The 18,899-nt window shown below is 37.6% G+C and overlaps 1 protein-coding gene across 6 annotated transcripts in view; it reads right to left on the bottom strand.

Annotated features, from left to right (window-relative positions):
* Nucleotides 1-18,899, bottom strand: part of RAPH1 (Ras association (RalGDS/AF-6) and pleckstrin homology domains 1) — a 144,958-nt gene that overhangs the window by 11,483 nt on the left and 114,576 nt on the right. For all 6 annotated transcript variants that reach the window (XM_074548323.1, XM_074548319.1, XM_074548321.1 and 3 more), the window contains 9 exons: nucleotides 15,581-15,658; nucleotides 14,114-14,273; nucleotides 12,931-13,052; nucleotides 11,248-11,313; nucleotides 9,617-9,760; nucleotides 8,311-8,421; nucleotides 5,487-5,585; nucleotides 4,752-4,872; nucleotides 3,055-3,197 (listed from right to left, as the gene is read on the bottom strand). In XM_074548323.1, the coding sequence (XP_074404424.1) occupies nucleotides 3,055-3,197; nucleotides 4,752-4,872; nucleotides 5,487-5,585; nucleotides 8,311-8,421; nucleotides 9,617-9,760; nucleotides 11,248-11,313; nucleotides 12,931-13,052; nucleotides 14,114-14,273; nucleotides 15,581-15,658 (1,044 nt within the window). The remainder of the gene's footprint in view (nucleotides 1-3,054; nucleotides 3,198-4,751; nucleotides 4,873-5,486; nucleotides 5,586-8,310; nucleotides 8,422-9,616; nucleotides 9,761-11,247; nucleotides 11,314-12,930; nucleotides 13,053-14,113; nucleotides 14,274-15,580; nucleotides 15,659-18,899) is intronic.

Here is an 18,899-nt window from a genome sequence, read left to right as displayed (position 1 = left end):
TTAGTTGTGCTGAGCTTCACTTTTGATACCTGAGACAGCAAAAGGCGACAGGAAAAATAAAGGCAGCATAAAACAGAGAGAGAGGGAGCTGAAGGCATAACAGAATAGCTATTCCTGAATGGCAAGACCTTGGGGAATCTTGTGTTTGTCCCTTAAAGCAGACACAGCAGGCATGCATTTGGGTACTTGTAGCATAACATTTGAAATAAGGTGTTCAAAATCTAACAAGCAAATGAGACTCAATGAGCTCTTCACTGCCCAGCTGGGAACAAATGAAATAAAGTATTCTTTGGGCAAAGAGGAATTTTTCAAAATATGAAGCAGATGGATTATCTGCATTTTGGGAAAAGTTTTTCTTAATCTTACATATATTTGAAAGACAGTGGTGTATATTTTATACCCATTGAAGACAGTCATCTTCACAGTGAACAAATTAAACACTCAGGACAGCGAAAGGCTATTGGGCGCCTCAGAAGGGGGAGCCCCTCCCATCTCCACAGAATCAAATTAATTTCAACATCCAGAAACGTAGTCTGTGACACTTTCTTTACAGAAGAACCTTGAGAGAGATTCATTTGTCCTTTTTTTGTCCTTATAATTATGTGATGTCCTTCTGTGTATCTTGTCAAATTACTTGTTGCAGACTGGCAATTCCTATTTGTGACATGCATCTTCATGACTATTTGGAACTCTTAAAAAATGCTATAAAAACAACAGTATCTCTTTTTATATAATCTGTGCTTTTTTTAGCTATTTTTTCCCTGAGAAAACAAACTTTTGCAATTGAATTGTTTGCCATCTCTTTTCCCATGCTTTTGGCCTGGTTACCAAAATTAGGTCAAATATGACAGATCTCTAGCAATTTCAGTATGTTTTCGACTTCAAGAAATTATTGGGAAGTTACGGGTAAATGAGGGCAAAGTGGGCAGAGCTCACCCATGATTAATTTGCTGAGGCACCAGTACAGCACCCTGGCTGGAAAGCACACCAATGCCATCTGCCTGTTGAGACACAGCATGCTCTGTGCTCTGCCCTGCCTGTCCAGGGGAAGGAGCCAAGGCTGCCAAGGTGGGAGAGAGCTGTTGCACAAGGGGAAGGGACATGCAGGCAAGTTCTGCCACTTGGCAGCAACCTGCCCACATGAACTTCTTAAGCCAGCTTTGACACCAAAGCACTGTAGCAGAGCTGCCTCTGAGGTAAATGGAGAGTAATCTGACTAAAAGCACCTCAGTATCACTGGTAACACCTTCCCATGTAAATTACAATTCTTGAACACTGCTGTTGCCTTTCTTGCCACACAGTTTAACATTTTTCACTGCCAGTCTGATTTCCTGGTTATTCAAGTTCCCCGGGCCAGATTTACACTGTAGTTTCACTGAAATTAACTCAATTGTTTAAACACATCCTCTGTAAGTTTACACAGTTAATTTCATTTGGATTCTTTGGAAGTTTTAGGGCAACCCATTTACCTGTGTTATGCATAAGTGAAGAAATATACCTTTTCTTGGATTTGCAGAAGGGAATTCAAATTGATGAAATATTGATACATGTATGGCTTCCTCAATGCAGGAAGCATTGTGAATATTTTATTTTTACCATAGTTTTAATCATGTAGCATAAAAATTTTTGGGGTTTAAATAAGCAATTGCCAGTAGCACTACAGACTTGATAAAGAACAATAGTAACCCCAAGATAGTGAACTTCAAACTTTTGCTTAAAATCTCACAGCAAGTATATGTAGCAGCAGGATTTACACTGAACCCAAAACTTGAGGAAACAGTAACATTATCATTCTTACAGCAGTACTTTTTCACCACTGTTGGATACCTGCTAGCAAATGCCCCATCTCGTGCAGCTCACTCCTGCAGAAATGATGCATCCTACACCCACACAGAAGCCATCTGCTGATGGACATGCACCATGTGTTGCACTCATGCAGTAGGAAAACTTGCACCACAACTTAGCAAGCTACATTCCTGGACTGAGTAGCACATTACTATTAGAATCAGACAACTTCCAAGCCAACAGGCATTGAACAACAGTTACGAATCCCAAAGGATGCAGCCATGTCAGCTTTCACACCTCATACGTGTTCTCATTTGAAAAGGAGATGTGTTATCTTATTTTTAGTTATTTATCCGAAGCACCAGTGCCAGGTATATTGGCCTGTGGTTTTGGTTTTAAAAAGCTTCCTTCTCTAGCTTGAACCTGGGGTCTGGGGAAGATCCAGAACTGACAGAAGTAATGACAGCTTCTCATAGTGCACTTCCACACATAGCTGCTGCAGTTAATGACATCAAGGCTGTTCAGGAACCTGGAGATTCCTTCAAACCTGACAACAAACAGCTTCAGCAGAATTTCTCCTGTGCATGGAAATTTTCCCCAGGAACTACAACAGTTAACCACAGAAAGAACAGAAAACTAACCAACACACAGAAAACTAACCACAACAGACCTGAGCCCCAGCCTCAGTGGGTTAAAGTCTTCTGTAACTCTCTACCACCAACAGGAGTTTGCCTTAATTTCATCTGCCTTAATCCACAAACTGCTGACAATGTCAGTACTTTTGTTTTGACCATATCTGAGGTTACTGGTTCCATTCCCACCTAACAGAACACTTTTGAGTAAAAACTACTGAAGTATTTCAAAACATATATACCTGCTTTCAGGCCCCAGTTATTCACGTCTTTACAAAGGAAAGATGTGGCTACTTAACTGGAGAAAGATCTTAGTGAAAGAATTTCATTAAACTTGTTAACAGCTTATCTTTTTATTTTGTCTTCATTCAACATTAGTAAATAGGACTCTGTGAGAGGGGCTGTATAATGCCTTCAAAGAACAAAAAGCTTCTATGCACACAAATAAAAGAATGAACAGAAAGCTGCAGGGCTTAATTACCGGAAAAAGTGAATCCTGAAAAACAATTATATAGCAGTGTAAATTAACCACGTAAAACAGAGAAGAAATGCCACTCAAGACAGAGGTGGAAGAGGTACAACACTCTCTCATACATTTTGTTGGGCGCTGGTTCTCAAATTAAAGTCTTCTTGTTACCTTGCTGGATTCCTCCAGTTGAGTGCCTCGTTTCCAGGCCTCAGAGAACATGGAGCTGACAATGCTTTGGGAACGGACATGGCCAGCTGTCTGGGTGTCAGAAACTCCACTATCAGACTGATTAGAATGATTTGATTGAGATTCTGTTCAGAAAAAAAGTTAAGGAACAGTTAGCATATGTTTTTGAATGTAAGAGTAATGTCAATACAATGCAACTTCGTTAAACATGTCCCCAGAGGCCACTGCTCCCAGTAAAAACTGTGTAAGCTCTAGCTCACATCCAGGCCATTACAACAGATGCCTGGTATCAACCAAACCCGAAGTTGCTCAAGGATGAGAGTATGTCAGATACATTTCAAAGTAAAATCACTGCAGCTTATGTGGGTTCTGAGCCATGCCACATCCCTGCACTTTGGGAAAAGCCCCATTTCATGCAGTGCATGCAGCCTGCTCTCTTCAGCACTCCCTCCCAGCACAACCTTAAAATTGTACCCTGGGCACAGGCTGTGGACAGACAAACTGCACCAGCCAAGGCAGGACACTGCTTCCAATGACCCATTCCTCAACACAAGAGAAGGGCTGGTGTGCATCCTGCAAGTAGCCAACATAAATGATGCTCTGGGTCTACAGTGTGACAAGACAGCAGCAGGCACAGTCAGACCAATTTATTCAGCCTGGCACCTGCTTTCTGTGTAATCCCAAAGTGTCCTGGCACAGGCTGAAATCCAACTTTGGCAGAACATGGTTGGCTAGTGAGCTGTGGCTCAGCTCCCTACAAGAATTTACACTTTATCAGAAAAATACCCATCTTGGATCGAGAAATTATAAGTGACCAAGAATTTACTGCTTTGCCACATAGTTGAAACAACAAGGTACCTTCCCAGTTAGGTTGCATTTGCTTAGCTCATTCTTACAGGCTACTTTCTGAACCTGTCCAATTCAGTAGCATTACTTCCCAATCCGTATCTCTGGCAGACAATACACCTTCACACAACAGCACAACTTTCAATGAAGAACATAGCCCCTGAAGGTTCTGAATAATCCACCAAAGCATCAGTCAGCTCTGAACAATGAAATTACACTGTATAAACTATTTGTCAATTTTTAAACTGTTACATGCAACAAGAAACTAGCCCCAGTTCTGCAGAGAGATAAATGGGAGCACATGAATGCAGGCATGCAAATTTGACATGGGAACAAACAGTATTTTCAAAGTTTTCTCTAAAGAGATTGGATCTTTGCCTTTGGGCAGGGGATGGTTCTCATTTTCCAATTTCAAATATTTCAGTCCACAAAGCAGTTTAAGAACTACATATATATGTTCTATGCATCATTATGATATAAATTTGATTTTTCAAACAGGTGAACATAGAGGCATCAGGAATTTGAAAAGATGTTTCCTCCTCTCAGTATAAGAAAATCATTAGTTTTTGGAGGTGAACAAGGAACTGGTGCATATTTCAAACACAGACATCACTGCAAGTAATACAGCAAAATGGGTTTTTACCTGTATGCATATATACATAGATATACACATACAGAATGTTATAGATAAAGTCTGTGTTTTAGACTAAACATAGCATAAGACTTTGGAGAAACAGTCCATTTCCTGCAACAGTCTCTCTTGAGGCATCCAGACAGCAGATGATAACAAAGGCAATTGATTCTTTGTATTATGAGATAGATCACATTGTTACCTGGCAAACTAGATGAGCTGGAGCCTGACTTGATACTGGAGCTAGACAAGGAGGTCCAGTCATATGCTGACTCTGTTCTCTTCAATGCTTCCTGATAGTTCATGTATAGCTGCTTCCCGTACTAAGCAAAATCACAAACAAGTTTAACAACTCTATATAGGCTGTACACTCTTTTCAGACCGCTGAGCTCCACTTCTGGCTTCTCTATTATGCCGTTCCTCCTGCCAGTCCCCCCAAAGCAACACAGGCTCTATGTTAAGGAATATTAATGTTATTCATGAATTGCTGAAAGAAAAACAATTTATTTGTGCTAGGAGAGACAGTGTCAAGCAAGAAATGGCCCAATGAATAAACTAAGACAAGCTGAGGGTCTTGAAAATGAACTCTATGTTCTAAATTCTCTTTTCCCATAAGCCTTCTTTTCTGAAATCTGAACAGAGCTGGCTAAAATCTATGATTTTCTATATTTCTGACATCTATGATGTCAGAACTGTGTCATGTGACAGGGATGCAGCAGAAACAAGAAGAAAAGGCCCAATTACTGAATTACTATAACAAAGCCTATAATAATTTTGCTGAGGAAAGAAAAATGTCAGAAGATTTTACAGTTCATGTTCAGAATTGTAAACAGAGGGAAGTTAAATTTACCCTGTATTTTGCTAGGTAACTGTAAATGGTTTTAAGCAGATGATGACAACTACTCATGACAGCAGTGTAAGAGTGCCCAGGGGTTACCTTAGCAATGCGGATGCCATTGATCCACTGGTGTAGAGTTCTTACATCATCACAGCAGAGATATTTGATATACTGGGACTTCTTCTGGATCTGAGGATGCTGCAAAAAATTGTGCATTCTCATCAATGTTTTCACAGCTAGGAATGCAAGGAAAGCATTTGTTGATGTCTATACAGATAAACCTAATGCTGGAAGCTCTTCAATAGTAGTGTGTATTTAACCCCACTTAAAAATGTTCCAGAATATTTCAGGAGGTGAATTTCAATGGAGATTGCTTGACACACACATTTGAAAGTGTATCCAGCACAAACTGATTTCAACTGATTTCAAACACTAAGAAAGGGCTAGTCTTTCATTATTCTAGGGCTGTAGTACTTTCTACCCACCAGGAGTCTTCTGTACCTATGGACTGACTCACCACTTGACAGAGACAACCGATATTTCACCTTTCTCTCACATAAAATACCCCAAACTAGAGGAAAACAAACACACTGGTCTTCTCTGCCTTTGCAGGCTTAAGTGAGACATTCCCCAAATGACATGCTGTTAAGCACAATTCTATTTTCACCTTGTAGAAAGAAGGCTTCAAGGTTGCCACCTTACTGATACAGGATTATAATCTAAAAAAAATACTTGCTGCTCCCACATACATGTATAAAAAAAAGTAAAGGCACTGTATTTATCAATTCAGCAGTCAAGAAACAAACACATGGTTTTCAAAAATCAGACACTGGAAATACTTCTGGATGTGCTATCCAGTTGTTTCTGGTCCATGCTATAGAAAGTACAGGTTTCTCAGCTGTTGGGGTAACTGAACAGACCAGTTCTTATCATTTCCTCTGTTAGCTTACAGCTCAGTGACAAAACAGAGTTTTGCTAGAGGATTGTAGGTATCTAAGTTTTACTGAAGACTGTCTGAATCATATATCAAAGAACTTCTAAGCTTTTTCAGAATATTCTATTCTGTTGCCTTCCAACACAATTATTTTAAAAAGAACATAAGATGTTTATGTCCATAAAGAGAATATATACAGCATAATTTCTTATGATAGTAGATAGTTATTTTCATTTTTCACTACGAGCCTCCTACACATACACGTTGTGTAACAAAGAAGAGTCTACAGAAGCAAATACAATTACTTTGCTAACAAGCCAGCTTCTTTCTGGACTTGTTCAAAACTTTGCTTATATAGAAATAAAAGAATTTCTCAGTGTATTTAGGACCAAGGAGTTAACTTTATAAATTAGAACACAAATGTTACACTTAACAATAGCACAGCACCTGATGTGAGCACACCAAGTTTTGATATAAACAAAGGAGTGAAGATAAAGACAAATCCAGTCCGGACATCAGTAGAGAATTGGGCCTTCAGTCTGTACTTGCCATTTACCTGTCCCAAAGGAGACACTTCCTAGCTTACTTAGTGAGCCTTTGTGGCACAAAACTCTATTTCTATTTTTAAAACTATGTGGTCCCCATACATTAGTACTAATTGAAAATATTGATGTAACATTATAAGAACTGATGAAGGCGGAACTGAATCCTACTTAATATAATAATTTGGTGACTCATCAGTTCCACATAGAAAATACAGCTTCACTTGGTGTAAGCTACCCAACTAAAGCTACCCCATTAATTTACTTAGGGACAATTTATACACATTTTTGTGTCTTCACTAATGTTACCATTATATCTGATTCTCAGAATGGCAATAATTAAAAAAAAATAAATCTACTTTGTGTGGTCAAAAAGTCTGAAAATGAAATTTGCTATAACCTGTCCAAATGATATAGACAAAAGTGACATGTAAATAGAAAAATCAATTTACTTCAAGGAATTTATACATACCTACAAATACTGACATTTTCGTTTGCATTCAATGACCTATAAGAATATGGAAACTACTTCCAGTTTTAGCCATGTACTTTCTTAACTAATATCATGTCCCATACTTAGTATTACTTGTCTCCTCAGTGGGCTCAAAGACATGTTGCCCTGTCCCCTGGAAAATGAAATCCTTGTTCAGGCAGTGGACAGGCAGGCACACACTCCAGGCACAGTAAACAGTCTAATGTACAACACCACATGAGCTCTAGAGCAGGGAGGGGAAAAGTGCAACTAAAAACATCTCTTGTTACTGGCACCATTTCAAATCCATGAAGACATGTTATTTGCCTGAACACAGAGTGAAAGCTTGCTTTAAAAGAGCTTGGTGCCCAGCTATCTTGCAGGAACTGACACCATTCTAAACACTGTGGGAGTCAACAGAAACTAAGAGATGTGTTGATTCAATTAAAAGAACTTTATGAACTCAAGTCATTAGATGCATTTAAGATCAGGTCACTGGTTTTATAACAGTTTTTGCTACTGTTCTTTCTACCCGTCATTTAAACTCAGAAGATGCCTCCTTTACAACACCCTTTTCCCTCAGGTTGGTCCATAAAGGGTAGACTTGAATCTTTAATATTAATTTCTCCACTACTCTGGACCTACACTGAGAAGGTAACTCCTGCAATTAGCATTTCAAGGGGTATTATCTCTTTGAACCTAAACAGTTGTAAGGTAGAGTTGCCAAATGGAAAAGAAGACTTTAGTGTATGTTTTAGAGTGTAGTGAACAATTAAACAGACTGGCACTCAAAAGTCTGGAAATAAAACAATTCAGGGCAATATGAAAATGTTTATGAAGTCATGACCAGCTCAGAGAACAGGCAACAACTGTTCACATTGTATACAAGAACTAGAGGAAAATTAGATTAAAAGCAGGTGATGGCTGAGAACAAGTAAAGTGTATTCAAGGTACAGCCAAGTGCTGCAGTGTTACCTTTAGCACTAAACAATAGTCTGTGGGTGCCTTGTATTTGTTCCGATAGTCCTGTCCATAGTAAACACTGACATGGTCGAGCTGGAGAAAGCACACGAGTTCCCGTGAGACCTAGTAGATACAAAACCAGTCATGTACAAAGTATCTTCACAAAAATCCACACACATTGGCACAATCAGCCTAACGATAAGATCCAATACTAAAATAAGGTCTAGTTAAGGTCAAATATTAGTTTCAATCTGATTCAAAAACTACCAACTCAAGAAAGGGACACAGCTATGCATAAACTCTTTCATCACACCTACATTTTAAACCAAACTCAGTCTGGTTTTTGTGTTTTTTCTGCATTCTGCCTTTTGACAACATTTTACACTGGACTACTACTGTTTACTCAGAGCAGGTATCAAGAGAAAGCAAGTATGACTGGTTGATCAGGAAGTTATCAGCTGCTGGTTATATTTCACCTTGGTAATAATCAAGGTGTCCAAATTCCAATGTGACTGTAAGTAGAATTCTAAAAATGTTTGGTGTTGAGTGTAGGGCAAAGAATTTCAACAGGCTACTTGCATACAGATTGTTTTAATGAAGCAAAAGATTGTGGAAAGAACATCTGACATGCATTCACTCTAAAGGGAGCTGTTGTGCTGATAGAGATTTCCTCTTCATTCCCAGATGTGTGGGAGGTGGACTTCCTGTACTGGGAATCATCTGATGCTGTCAAGAGTGATGGATTCATGGATGACTTGAACTCACAGTAGTTCAGCCTTGAAGCTGTAATGTATTTGTAGTGTCTTTCTACTTATTTTGCATTACTGATAGAGAGAACAGCAGTAAGTGATCCTGTAGAAGTGGAATTACCTATACCTGTTTCAAAAAATGCAGCACCAATTGGTCCAAAAAAGTCCCATTTATATGAAGTAACTAAACATAATGAAATTATGCAGACATTGTGGAGTTGGTCTGATACTTCATGATTGACATCTGCAGAGCAATTTGGTCCTCCATCCAAATTCTGCTTCAGCAAAGATCAGCTTCTTAGCTCCACCAAAAGCTTTTTCTCAAGTATTTCTGAACAACTAACACAAGAAGCAGTTCCCTGTATTCTTGTATTTTTAAACTGGGGTTACACCCTTCACATCAAGTGCTGCCACAAAAATTCATATAGTATTTCCATGATAAAGCCAGCATTTTAATTAAGGTATATGGCACTTGGAAAGGCACAGCTAAGCCAAAACTTAAAGCCAACTCTTGTGTGCACTGTTTACCAGCAATGAACAATTCAGAGCAACTGCTTTAAATAGCATACCTTGGCCTTCCCTTTAGGGACATAGTAGATTCCAGAAGCCCGGAGAAGGAAGTAACGTTTCTTCCATGATTTCTTACCATCCTCTTTCAGCCACAAAACTCCCTCAATCTCTGGCACAGTTACAGAACTTCCACAGAAGCATTCCTGCCAATAAACAGAGCAGTTTGGGAAACAGACAGAACAGAGAGCAGGCAGTGGTTTGTTTTGAATGACTGAAATTCTTTATCCAAGGAATGCACTTGTAGCAGGAACAGATCTTTTTCACATGAGATATGAACTACAGATAAATTACAGAAGCAATGAGGCAATTCAGACAAGCATGATAGGGTGTCTCAACATTTGCTCAGTGCAACAATGACAGAAAAATCATTAGCAGCTACTGTAAAGATTTTCTGACCATTGTTTCTCACTAATAGATCCCCCCATGGCTTTACTGGCTTTAAGGTCACAAGGTCACCTTATATAGCTTCATATGTATAAGCACACACAAACCTAACTGTGCATCCATCCGACACAGCTGCAATTCATTCCAGGAGTACTTCACTGCTACTAACTGTCCACCACACTGCAACTTCTGCTAACGTTCTATTTATAAAGAACTAGCAGAGAAAAACAAATGCTTTAAACACACTCCAGATTAATATGCAGTAGAGACTTAGGAATAATCTTAGAAGACAGAAAGAGTTAAGCAGAATTACAATTCCCTGCATATTGTGGCTTCGAACAATTTTTTCATCCACACATAGATACATACACTTATATACATATGTATACATACCTAAGTATACATACATACACTTATTGAAACCCATATTAATAATACATTACTAATATGCATAGGCTACTTTTAAGATAAACTGTGTTAAGTTTAACTCAAAATTAAATACCCTAAATATTTACCTTTGGGTAACTATGTAAATCATAATCATTATTCTGGAAATCAAGTGGAACCTATGGCACTTCAGCCATGCCACAGAAGTATTTAGTTTTCAGCTTATGAAGGCTATATTTACTGTGTGCTTTATTTGTTCCACACTTTTATGCCTTATTTCTGTAAACTGGTTAATGTGTTTGATAATAACTTCTGTCATGCATTTCTTAAAATTCAATAATTTGGGTTTTTTTTTTAATTTTAAAATATAATTGAAAAAATTTTCACTTAAAATTTTACTTATAACTTGCTTCGCTTATTATCAAAATTTGAAATATTAATTTAAACCAGTCTCCAGATCCATGCTCTAGAATTTTGTAGAACTGAGGGTTTGGAAAGTGCTAGTAAAAATTCTCTAGCACCACAGGTCAAAAAAACCGGTCACAAAAAACAGGTCACAGGTCTGCAAATCTCAACTTGAAATTAATAGTTTTAGCCATAGCTAGAGGCAATCTCAATTTGATTATCACTGTGTATGGTATTTCAGATACTAAACTAAGTGCAGAGACTTTTTTAACTGATCACATCTGAAGCAGTGTTACATTAAGACAGCCATTTAGCTCAAAGAGAACACATTCCATTCACAGAGTTCCAGAATTCCATTCTGCTCTGTCCATCAATTTCAATCACCACAACCTTTAGCAGTTTGTCTTCATGCTCTAAAATGACTACTTTGTCATTTCCGGTTTGACATTCTTACCTCTAGTAGCACCTCTTTATTTCTGTCTGCCATCTCAGAGGTTTCTTTCTTCCCCAGAAGATAGTTCTGTAACAAAATAAAGTTTAATATTTCTTTAGGCATTCTGAAATCAAGCTAAATGGCGTTTCTTGTTTACTTTTCTGTAGCAGTAACAAAACTTTGTAGACTAATTGAAACTGTCAGACTGCTAAATAATACACTGAAGTAGCTTATAATCACCTTTACCAGAAATATCAATCAGTCCATACTCCTACCTAACAGCCTCATAACAACATCATCCTGCTTTTCTAAGGATCAAACAGCTGTTTGTTACAATGCATCCAGATATAAAAATACTATGAACTTGTAAATACCACAATAAAAATATAAAAAATCTCCTGAGATCTGTTACATACTGTCATTATTTCTGCATTCAAAGAAGCACACATCGAAGCCATTAAATAAATAATAATAAATTCTAAATAAAATACTTGTCAGCTTCTTAAAAGGAACTTAATTATGCACAGGCACCATATCTTATTTAATAAGTTTTTTACTCTTATTCAGTTTGGAAAAGACTGGGGCAATGAAAAACATCTTCCTAAGGCTTCCCTAGGCTAATACTGGAAAAAACCCAAACATTCATTTGGGTTTTGCCAAAGTTTTGCCAGCTCAATATTTTAAAACAAGGAGAAATATTTGGTTTATGCTGGTACCTCACTACTGTGACAGTGCCTACTATAAGTGCTGAGAGTAAACCTATAATCTACAAAGTTTTAAAAAGAATGTAGAGTTTTGCTGCTTCAGTGCAAAGCACTTGCGTAAGACTGGGTTTCAGATCTTGCGTAAAAAGGAATAAAATCAAGTAAACTGATGTCCCATAGGACGAACATGCAAAACTGATACTCAGTTTAAATCAAATAAATTAGCATATAGATGCCATACAGATATAAAAATAATTTATAAACTCAAAAGGGAATATATTAGGTAAGAGTTAAAACAGAGATCAAGTGATATTACAGACAAGAGATCAAGTGAATTTTCAATGCAAATTCTTCCAAGAGCCACCTTCTGTTTTTCTGTTTCTTTTCCTCCACTCCCCTACAATACTGCAGTGCTGGCAGATACCAGGTCTGTAGCTACCATTTGAGAGAAGAGAGGTCTCTGAGGCCAATTGAGAGGAAGAGAAGCCTTTGTTTTCCCAGCTAGGAGCAGGAAACACAAGTGAATATAGGCAGGTCCCAACTTGCAGAGAAGGAGCACATGCTGTCTTCTCTACTCTTGTCATTTGACCATGGAGTGGCTGTTCTCTTAAGATTTTGTCTTCCCCTTCTTGCCAGCAATGCAAGAATGCACAGTGGAGAGACATTACTATTAGCAATATCTGTCAACACCTTTCCTGCATGTTTACATAACTGAGCAGCATTAAGCATGGGTGTAAATCTCTGGAAACTGCCTGCCTTCATGTGCATTAAAACTACTCACAAACCCATTAGCAAACAGATTGCTTCGGCTCATGGTTGCCTCTTAAGGATTGACTTTGTGCCAACAACACTGTGGATGTACATAGTGCTGAAGTGTAAAGTTGCCTGGCATTTTAGCACATACACAAGTACCAAAATGAAAGTATAGAAATAAATGCTATCAAAAAAGTAAGAAACTGCCATCAGCCACACACACATTCAGCACAAATCGCAGGCTTACCTGTGGATTCTTGAAAAGTGCGTATTTCTCTATACGTTCCACGAACATTAGTTTGTTTTGACTGTCTCTTGTCCAGTTCAAGAGATTTTCAACTAAATTTTCATGATCTTCAAAGATTCGTTCTGGAACAATAACATGTGAGCAAATACATTGGAATCTGTTGCATTTTGTGATAGAAACTAATCTGTAGTCATTTCTAAGAGACAAGGCATTTATGCAGAGAAAATAGAGTTCAAGATCTACTACAGTGGAGAAGTTTATTGCTAAGAGACTAAAAGAACTTAGTCCACTTCCAGGCATGCCTGGAAGCGGCATTTTTTTACATCCAGTCACTCAGCATGGACTTGTATCTTCAAGTTTATAGTTCCATCAACATATGAAATGTTTAAATTTTTTTTTTTTAATCTGAGAAGGCCTACCATCCTGCAGGAACACTGCAGACTCAAATGATAACATTTCAAAGTTTATGAGCACAAATAAGAAGGTTATCACATTTTTGTGTTCTCTGGTCTACATAATTCCCAGAGGAATGGATCAGGCACCTTTTTTGGCACAATACTTCTTTCTACATCCCCAATGATTATCTCACTCATAAAGTATCAAAAAGTAGTGGGCAATGATCAGAAGGAAAAGAAAATGCTTCTGAAATGCAGAATATCCATAGCTAGTACAGATATTGTAAAGAAGTCTAAAAACTGACACTTCTACTTCCTATGATCTCTGTCACTCAATAAATGACATATCAACAACACCTCTGAGAACTCTGGTTCTCAGTCAAACCTCTGAGCTTTGACTCTCAAAGCTCTGAGCTTTGAAAAAGTTACCACTAATGCTAGAACTTCAGAATACTGAAAATAGACAAAAGAGAACAGCATAAAGAAAAAGAGGAAAATTTACTGAAATGGTAGAAAATAGCTGAAAATCCTCATTGCAAAATAAAGAAGGAGATATCTTTGGGAAACCACTGGACCAACTTTCTCATTCTTTTAAACACCCTGAAGTAGAATTTTCAGATCATTCTGAAACAAGTTCAATCATGAGCTTTATTACATGAATTAGCATTTACTACATTAATGAACACGATGATGAACATTATGAAGACAAGTATTTAAATCATTCTGAGAATGCAGACTACTGCTGCATCTATGAATAAGAATTAGAAATGCTTATAATTATTACTTACCCATTTGCAATTCAGAGATGGTTTCCACTAATGACCAATCTAAACTGTAGCCACAATGTGATTTATCCATCAGATTGTCTAATACTTGTCTCACTGTTTGCCTCTCATCCACCATCATTGTTTTTGAGCTGTCATCAGACATATGGACTCTGATCACCAACTGTTAAGCAGAAAAATAAGAAAACAAAAAGAAGATTAATCTGTCACATTTCAAATAAAAATAAGGTTTCTAAGATCTTGTTTATTCCTCTAAGATTTTCTTACAGTAGCATAAAATTCAATCAAAACATTCCCTGAAAATGTAAGATGTCATAAATGATGGGTAGATATTTTTACCACAGACAATTAACAAGACACTGTTCTCCTACAGCACAAGTAAATAAATATAAAGGTCTTTCCAACACAATGAGAAAGTCCTTCAGTTGTGTGTTAAGAAGGAAAAAAATCTTTCCTGCTGAAGTGTCCTGATAATAAAGTGTCTTTCAGACAATATCTAGGTAGAACAAACATAGATATAGGGCTCTGCACAAGCTTACAAAGAATCAGAATTTTTCAGATGTGCAGTTTAAGCTTTCTGCCTGCTTCCTACAGTATTTTCTAAAAATGGTTATTATGTAAACAATACAGCAATACTAAACCTTACTTTTCTGGGGAATATGAAGCAGTGTGAAAAAAACCTGCTTTTAAAACACAACGGTTTTTCATAGGCAGCCGTTTTTTTAAACCAATCAAAAGACTTAAAACAACATTCTTTTTGCCAATCATTATTTTTTCCATTTTTACATCTTGTTCAGCTGGAAAAGATAAAACCTCTAGCTGTAATACATTGGTACAATTGACTTGTTAATTTCCATCTTCCAGCAAAGAGAGTTTTTCAGCTTTTGATCCAGAAACAATCAATGAAAAAGGCATTTTAAGCTACTGAAAAACTCCTGTCATAAAACAAAAATGCTAAATTTGCAGGGCATTCTGTATTCTTTGAGAGTACATCAAGTAATGGCAGCAGGCTTTCTCCATTTGGTAACCTCTGTCTTTAGTCTGGAATACTTCTCTTCAATTTAGCACTGGCAAATCCTGCTATGCATAATGAGAAAAGGCTTGTGAAGAAAAGGCTATGAAGAAAACAGGTACAAATTTTAAACATGCGACTGCAGAACATACAAGAACAATCTCAGGAGGCTGGACCTTCATTTCAGTTCTGGGTGGAAGTTGGTAAAATCTTCACAATGAGCACTAGCTGAAAAACAAGCTATTCCTTAAGAAAAACATCATGTTATTCCATATCCTAGGCTTCTCCTGATTAGGTCCAGTCTAGATGGGAAAGCACATTACCACTAAAGATTAGAACACTATAGTGTTCTGATTTTATAAAGGGCAACTTAAGGCTAATAGATACAAATGAAGTTTGCCTGCATTTTCCAGGTGAAAATAAAATAAGGGTCTTATAAATGGGTATAACTAACTCACCTTTTTCACTTGTGCTTCTTTAATCTTCTCTAATGCAACCCTAATTTTCTCAGCTTTCAGTTTAGCAGCCTGTTCCTCCTATGGGGACACAACACACAATTCCAGTTAACACAAACTTCAGTCAGGTTGCAGTAGCTTTGAGGCTACCATGCTTTAAAAAGTGAACTGAAATGCTGATTTGCTCATCTATAAATGTCCAACTATTTCCTAGTGATGATGAAAAGCATTACTTTTAAAGACAGAAAGTGTTCCTATATTTAGAGATACAACTGCCATTAACTCCAAAGGAACATAGTGGAGGTATATATTTTGTATAGACATTTCTCTGTTCTCCTGTACTGTAAATACCCTTATGCTACTAAATACTTTGGCATATTATATATTTACAGTCATAGCTTGGGACGATACATATTCAGTAAGAGTATACAATGGAGTACAGCCAAGAGAGTTTTGGTTGATCAACATAAAACCACAAACAGCATGCCAAGAAGTACCCGAATTTAACAGCACACAGAAAGAAGGGAAACAAATACTATAGCTAGGATTCCATACTACATGCATTAGTTTGAAAGATTTTAAACTGTTAAATCCATTTGCAGAAAGAGGTTTGAATTTACTAAATCCAAATTGTATTTCTCCTTGTTTTAAGTATTTTAAGACACAAGATGAATAAGCATTCTTTTGCTCTTCTATGTAATAGATTTTTATTACAATTGGAAAAGCATTAAAAATTCAGGTAGCTTAAATCTATTTGCTGATGCTAAAGAAAACTGTGTCTTTCTAAGACTAGCAATAAAATTTCTTAAATTCTGGAGATTACAGATATTCCTGTTGAAATTGCATTTGAAACATGCAGCTAAAAAGCAACCATTGTTTCAAAAATGATATATGGAATTTTCAGACTTTCAAAATCCTAAACTGTGGATCTTCATGGTAATTAATATCTAAAACCATAATTAAAATCTCTAGCACAAACAAGTCTACTGAAAACCACACAAATCCCTTCCAAAATATTCAGTATCCTTAAAAAAGAAGAATTAATATTTTCTCCAGGACCAAAGTACCACATCTCACCATAACATTCTGCATACTATAAACATTTAGTTCTCTATTGCTTTCTTCTATGGGTGTAATTCATAGTTTCTTTACCATGTGTTTAGATAGTTGCTTTTACTGTAAAAGATTCAGCCATTCTGAAATCCAGAGAGCTTAAGTTGGCTTCTCAATAAATTATTAATATTCATATCAACTGCTAAAGGACATTCCCTTGTTATTTACTGCACTCTTAGTAGCTTTTGGTTCTTCACATCTGTGACCATCCTGTGCACCATAAAAAAACATCAGCTGGACAGACCAGTATGCTGCCTTGAAATATAACTCTTTGCAATAAAATGAAGCAGTAAGTTGGAGTAAGTTGACATGAGCAGGAATAATGTGAGCCTGAAACCTTATCTGGGCACTGAATTACACTGGAACATTGCGTTTATGAGTCTACAGGGAACTACAGCTTTTTATTCACAAGAGCAATGCTGTTCTATAGCTTAGAAAGGCCAAATCACATTAGCATTCTATGAAAAACAAACCATGCCACAATAACAAGAATCTTTTATTCTTCCTATTTCTTACCATTAACAATTTCAATCTGTAGAAATAAATTGTTACTAAAAAGTGAGGCCTCACATCACCAAGCCTGACAGAGCTCAAGAAGCACTTGGCCAATGCTCTCGGGCACATGGGGGGACTCTTGGGGTTGTCCTATGCAGGGCCAGCAGTTGGACTCAATGACCCTTGGGGGTCCCTTCCAACTGAGCTTACTCAGTGATTCTATGAAAGACTTTCCAGTTTCTAAAAGTGATGCTATGCACCTATTCATCATGAAACAAGCAAAAGCAAAAGACTCATTTTATCGTGTATTTGGAGAAACTCTAATTCATGGGTTTGAGAAGCTGCTCATTAACCCAATCAGCACAATTTTCCAGCCCATTTCACTGTACACCAGTGCAAAGCACCAGGAGCACCTGCTCACCACAGTGCATAGGCAGCAACACCAGGGCAAGCAAAAAGCAGCTGTCACCTCTCATATACCTGTGCCAATACAGCTAAAATATCTTTGGTGACCTTAAAGTTTATAATCCATCATTACCTAAAATGCTTTGGAAAATAGATAAATATGTAGACCAAAGAAGATTTTAAGGACTTACTATTTTAATATGTACCAATTACTTTTAATTTCCTACTCAATTTAATGTGGGTCCAGAGATTATAATTCCTTATACTTTATTAGTTCAACATAATCATTTTAAATTAAAAAACCCAAAACAAAACAGAATTACAACTATCAAAATAATAACTTGTTCCAATGAACAAAAAATTATAAAAAGAGGTCTGAATTCACTAACTGGAAAACACAGCAAGGAAAAGACAGCAAAAATTCAGAATGTCTGAAAGCATACAGTAGTCAAAGATTTTAAACTATTTTGAGCAGTAATAAACTAAGCTCAGGGCACTGCTGCATCACTGCTAATGTGGCAAACAATGTTTCATGGGAGAAGGATGAAGAACTATGCATTTTGATTTCTTAATAAAATAATTTAATAACTCCCCAAAACTGACAACCATGTATTCTGTTTCTCTCCTAATGGCCCAAGAAAACAGTCCCCTGCCCATCAAAGTCACCTGATAACAGCACTTAGACACATACACAGGTCTCTCCTCCCCCTGTACATGAAAACAACACTGCTTCTATCCAGGAGGAAGCACATGTCGTCATTTAGCTTGTACTAATAAGCTAACAACTCTTTTCACTGCACAGGGAGACAGGTGACAGATGGCAAAAACACCTGACTGCAAGTGCAAACTATTTAAACTGTTCAGTGCCACCAACCAACAAGGCCAGCACATGCAGTCCAACCACATCTACCTTATGCATTTATTTCCCCTTTGGTAGCAAATGCTGCCAAGAGTGATGGAGCTGCTGAAGGATCCCAAAGAGGCAGGTAAAGGGCAGGATGCTGCGCTGTCACAGCCTCACAGACGCTACAGCCACCAGTCCCTGCCACGGCCACACGCCCGTGTCCCCTGCACTCAGCGCTGCTGGCACACGGCTCCGTCACACACTGACCTGGAGAACTGGCACGGCAGGCAAGGTTCAAGCAGAACCCACTCCCTGCTTGGACTGCCTTACAGGCACAGGCAAGCCTTGGAAACACACCAAGGAGATACACACACACACACACCACACACACACACACACACACACACACACTTTGTAAAAACACAAAACATAATGGAGAGTCATTTCCACTCTGGCAGGAAAAGG

This window comes from Zonotrichia albicollis, chromosome 10, assembly GCF_047830755.1.
Source record: "Zonotrichia albicollis isolate bZonAlb1 chromosome 10, bZonAlb1.hap1, whole genome shotgun sequence".
In the NCBI taxonomy this organism is placed as follows: domain Eukaryota; kingdom Metazoa; phylum Chordata; class Aves; order Passeriformes; family Passerellidae; genus Zonotrichia; species Zonotrichia albicollis.
The sequence above is the reverse complement of the archived record's forward strand: the minus strand, read 5'-3'. Positions and strand labels throughout refer to the sequence as shown.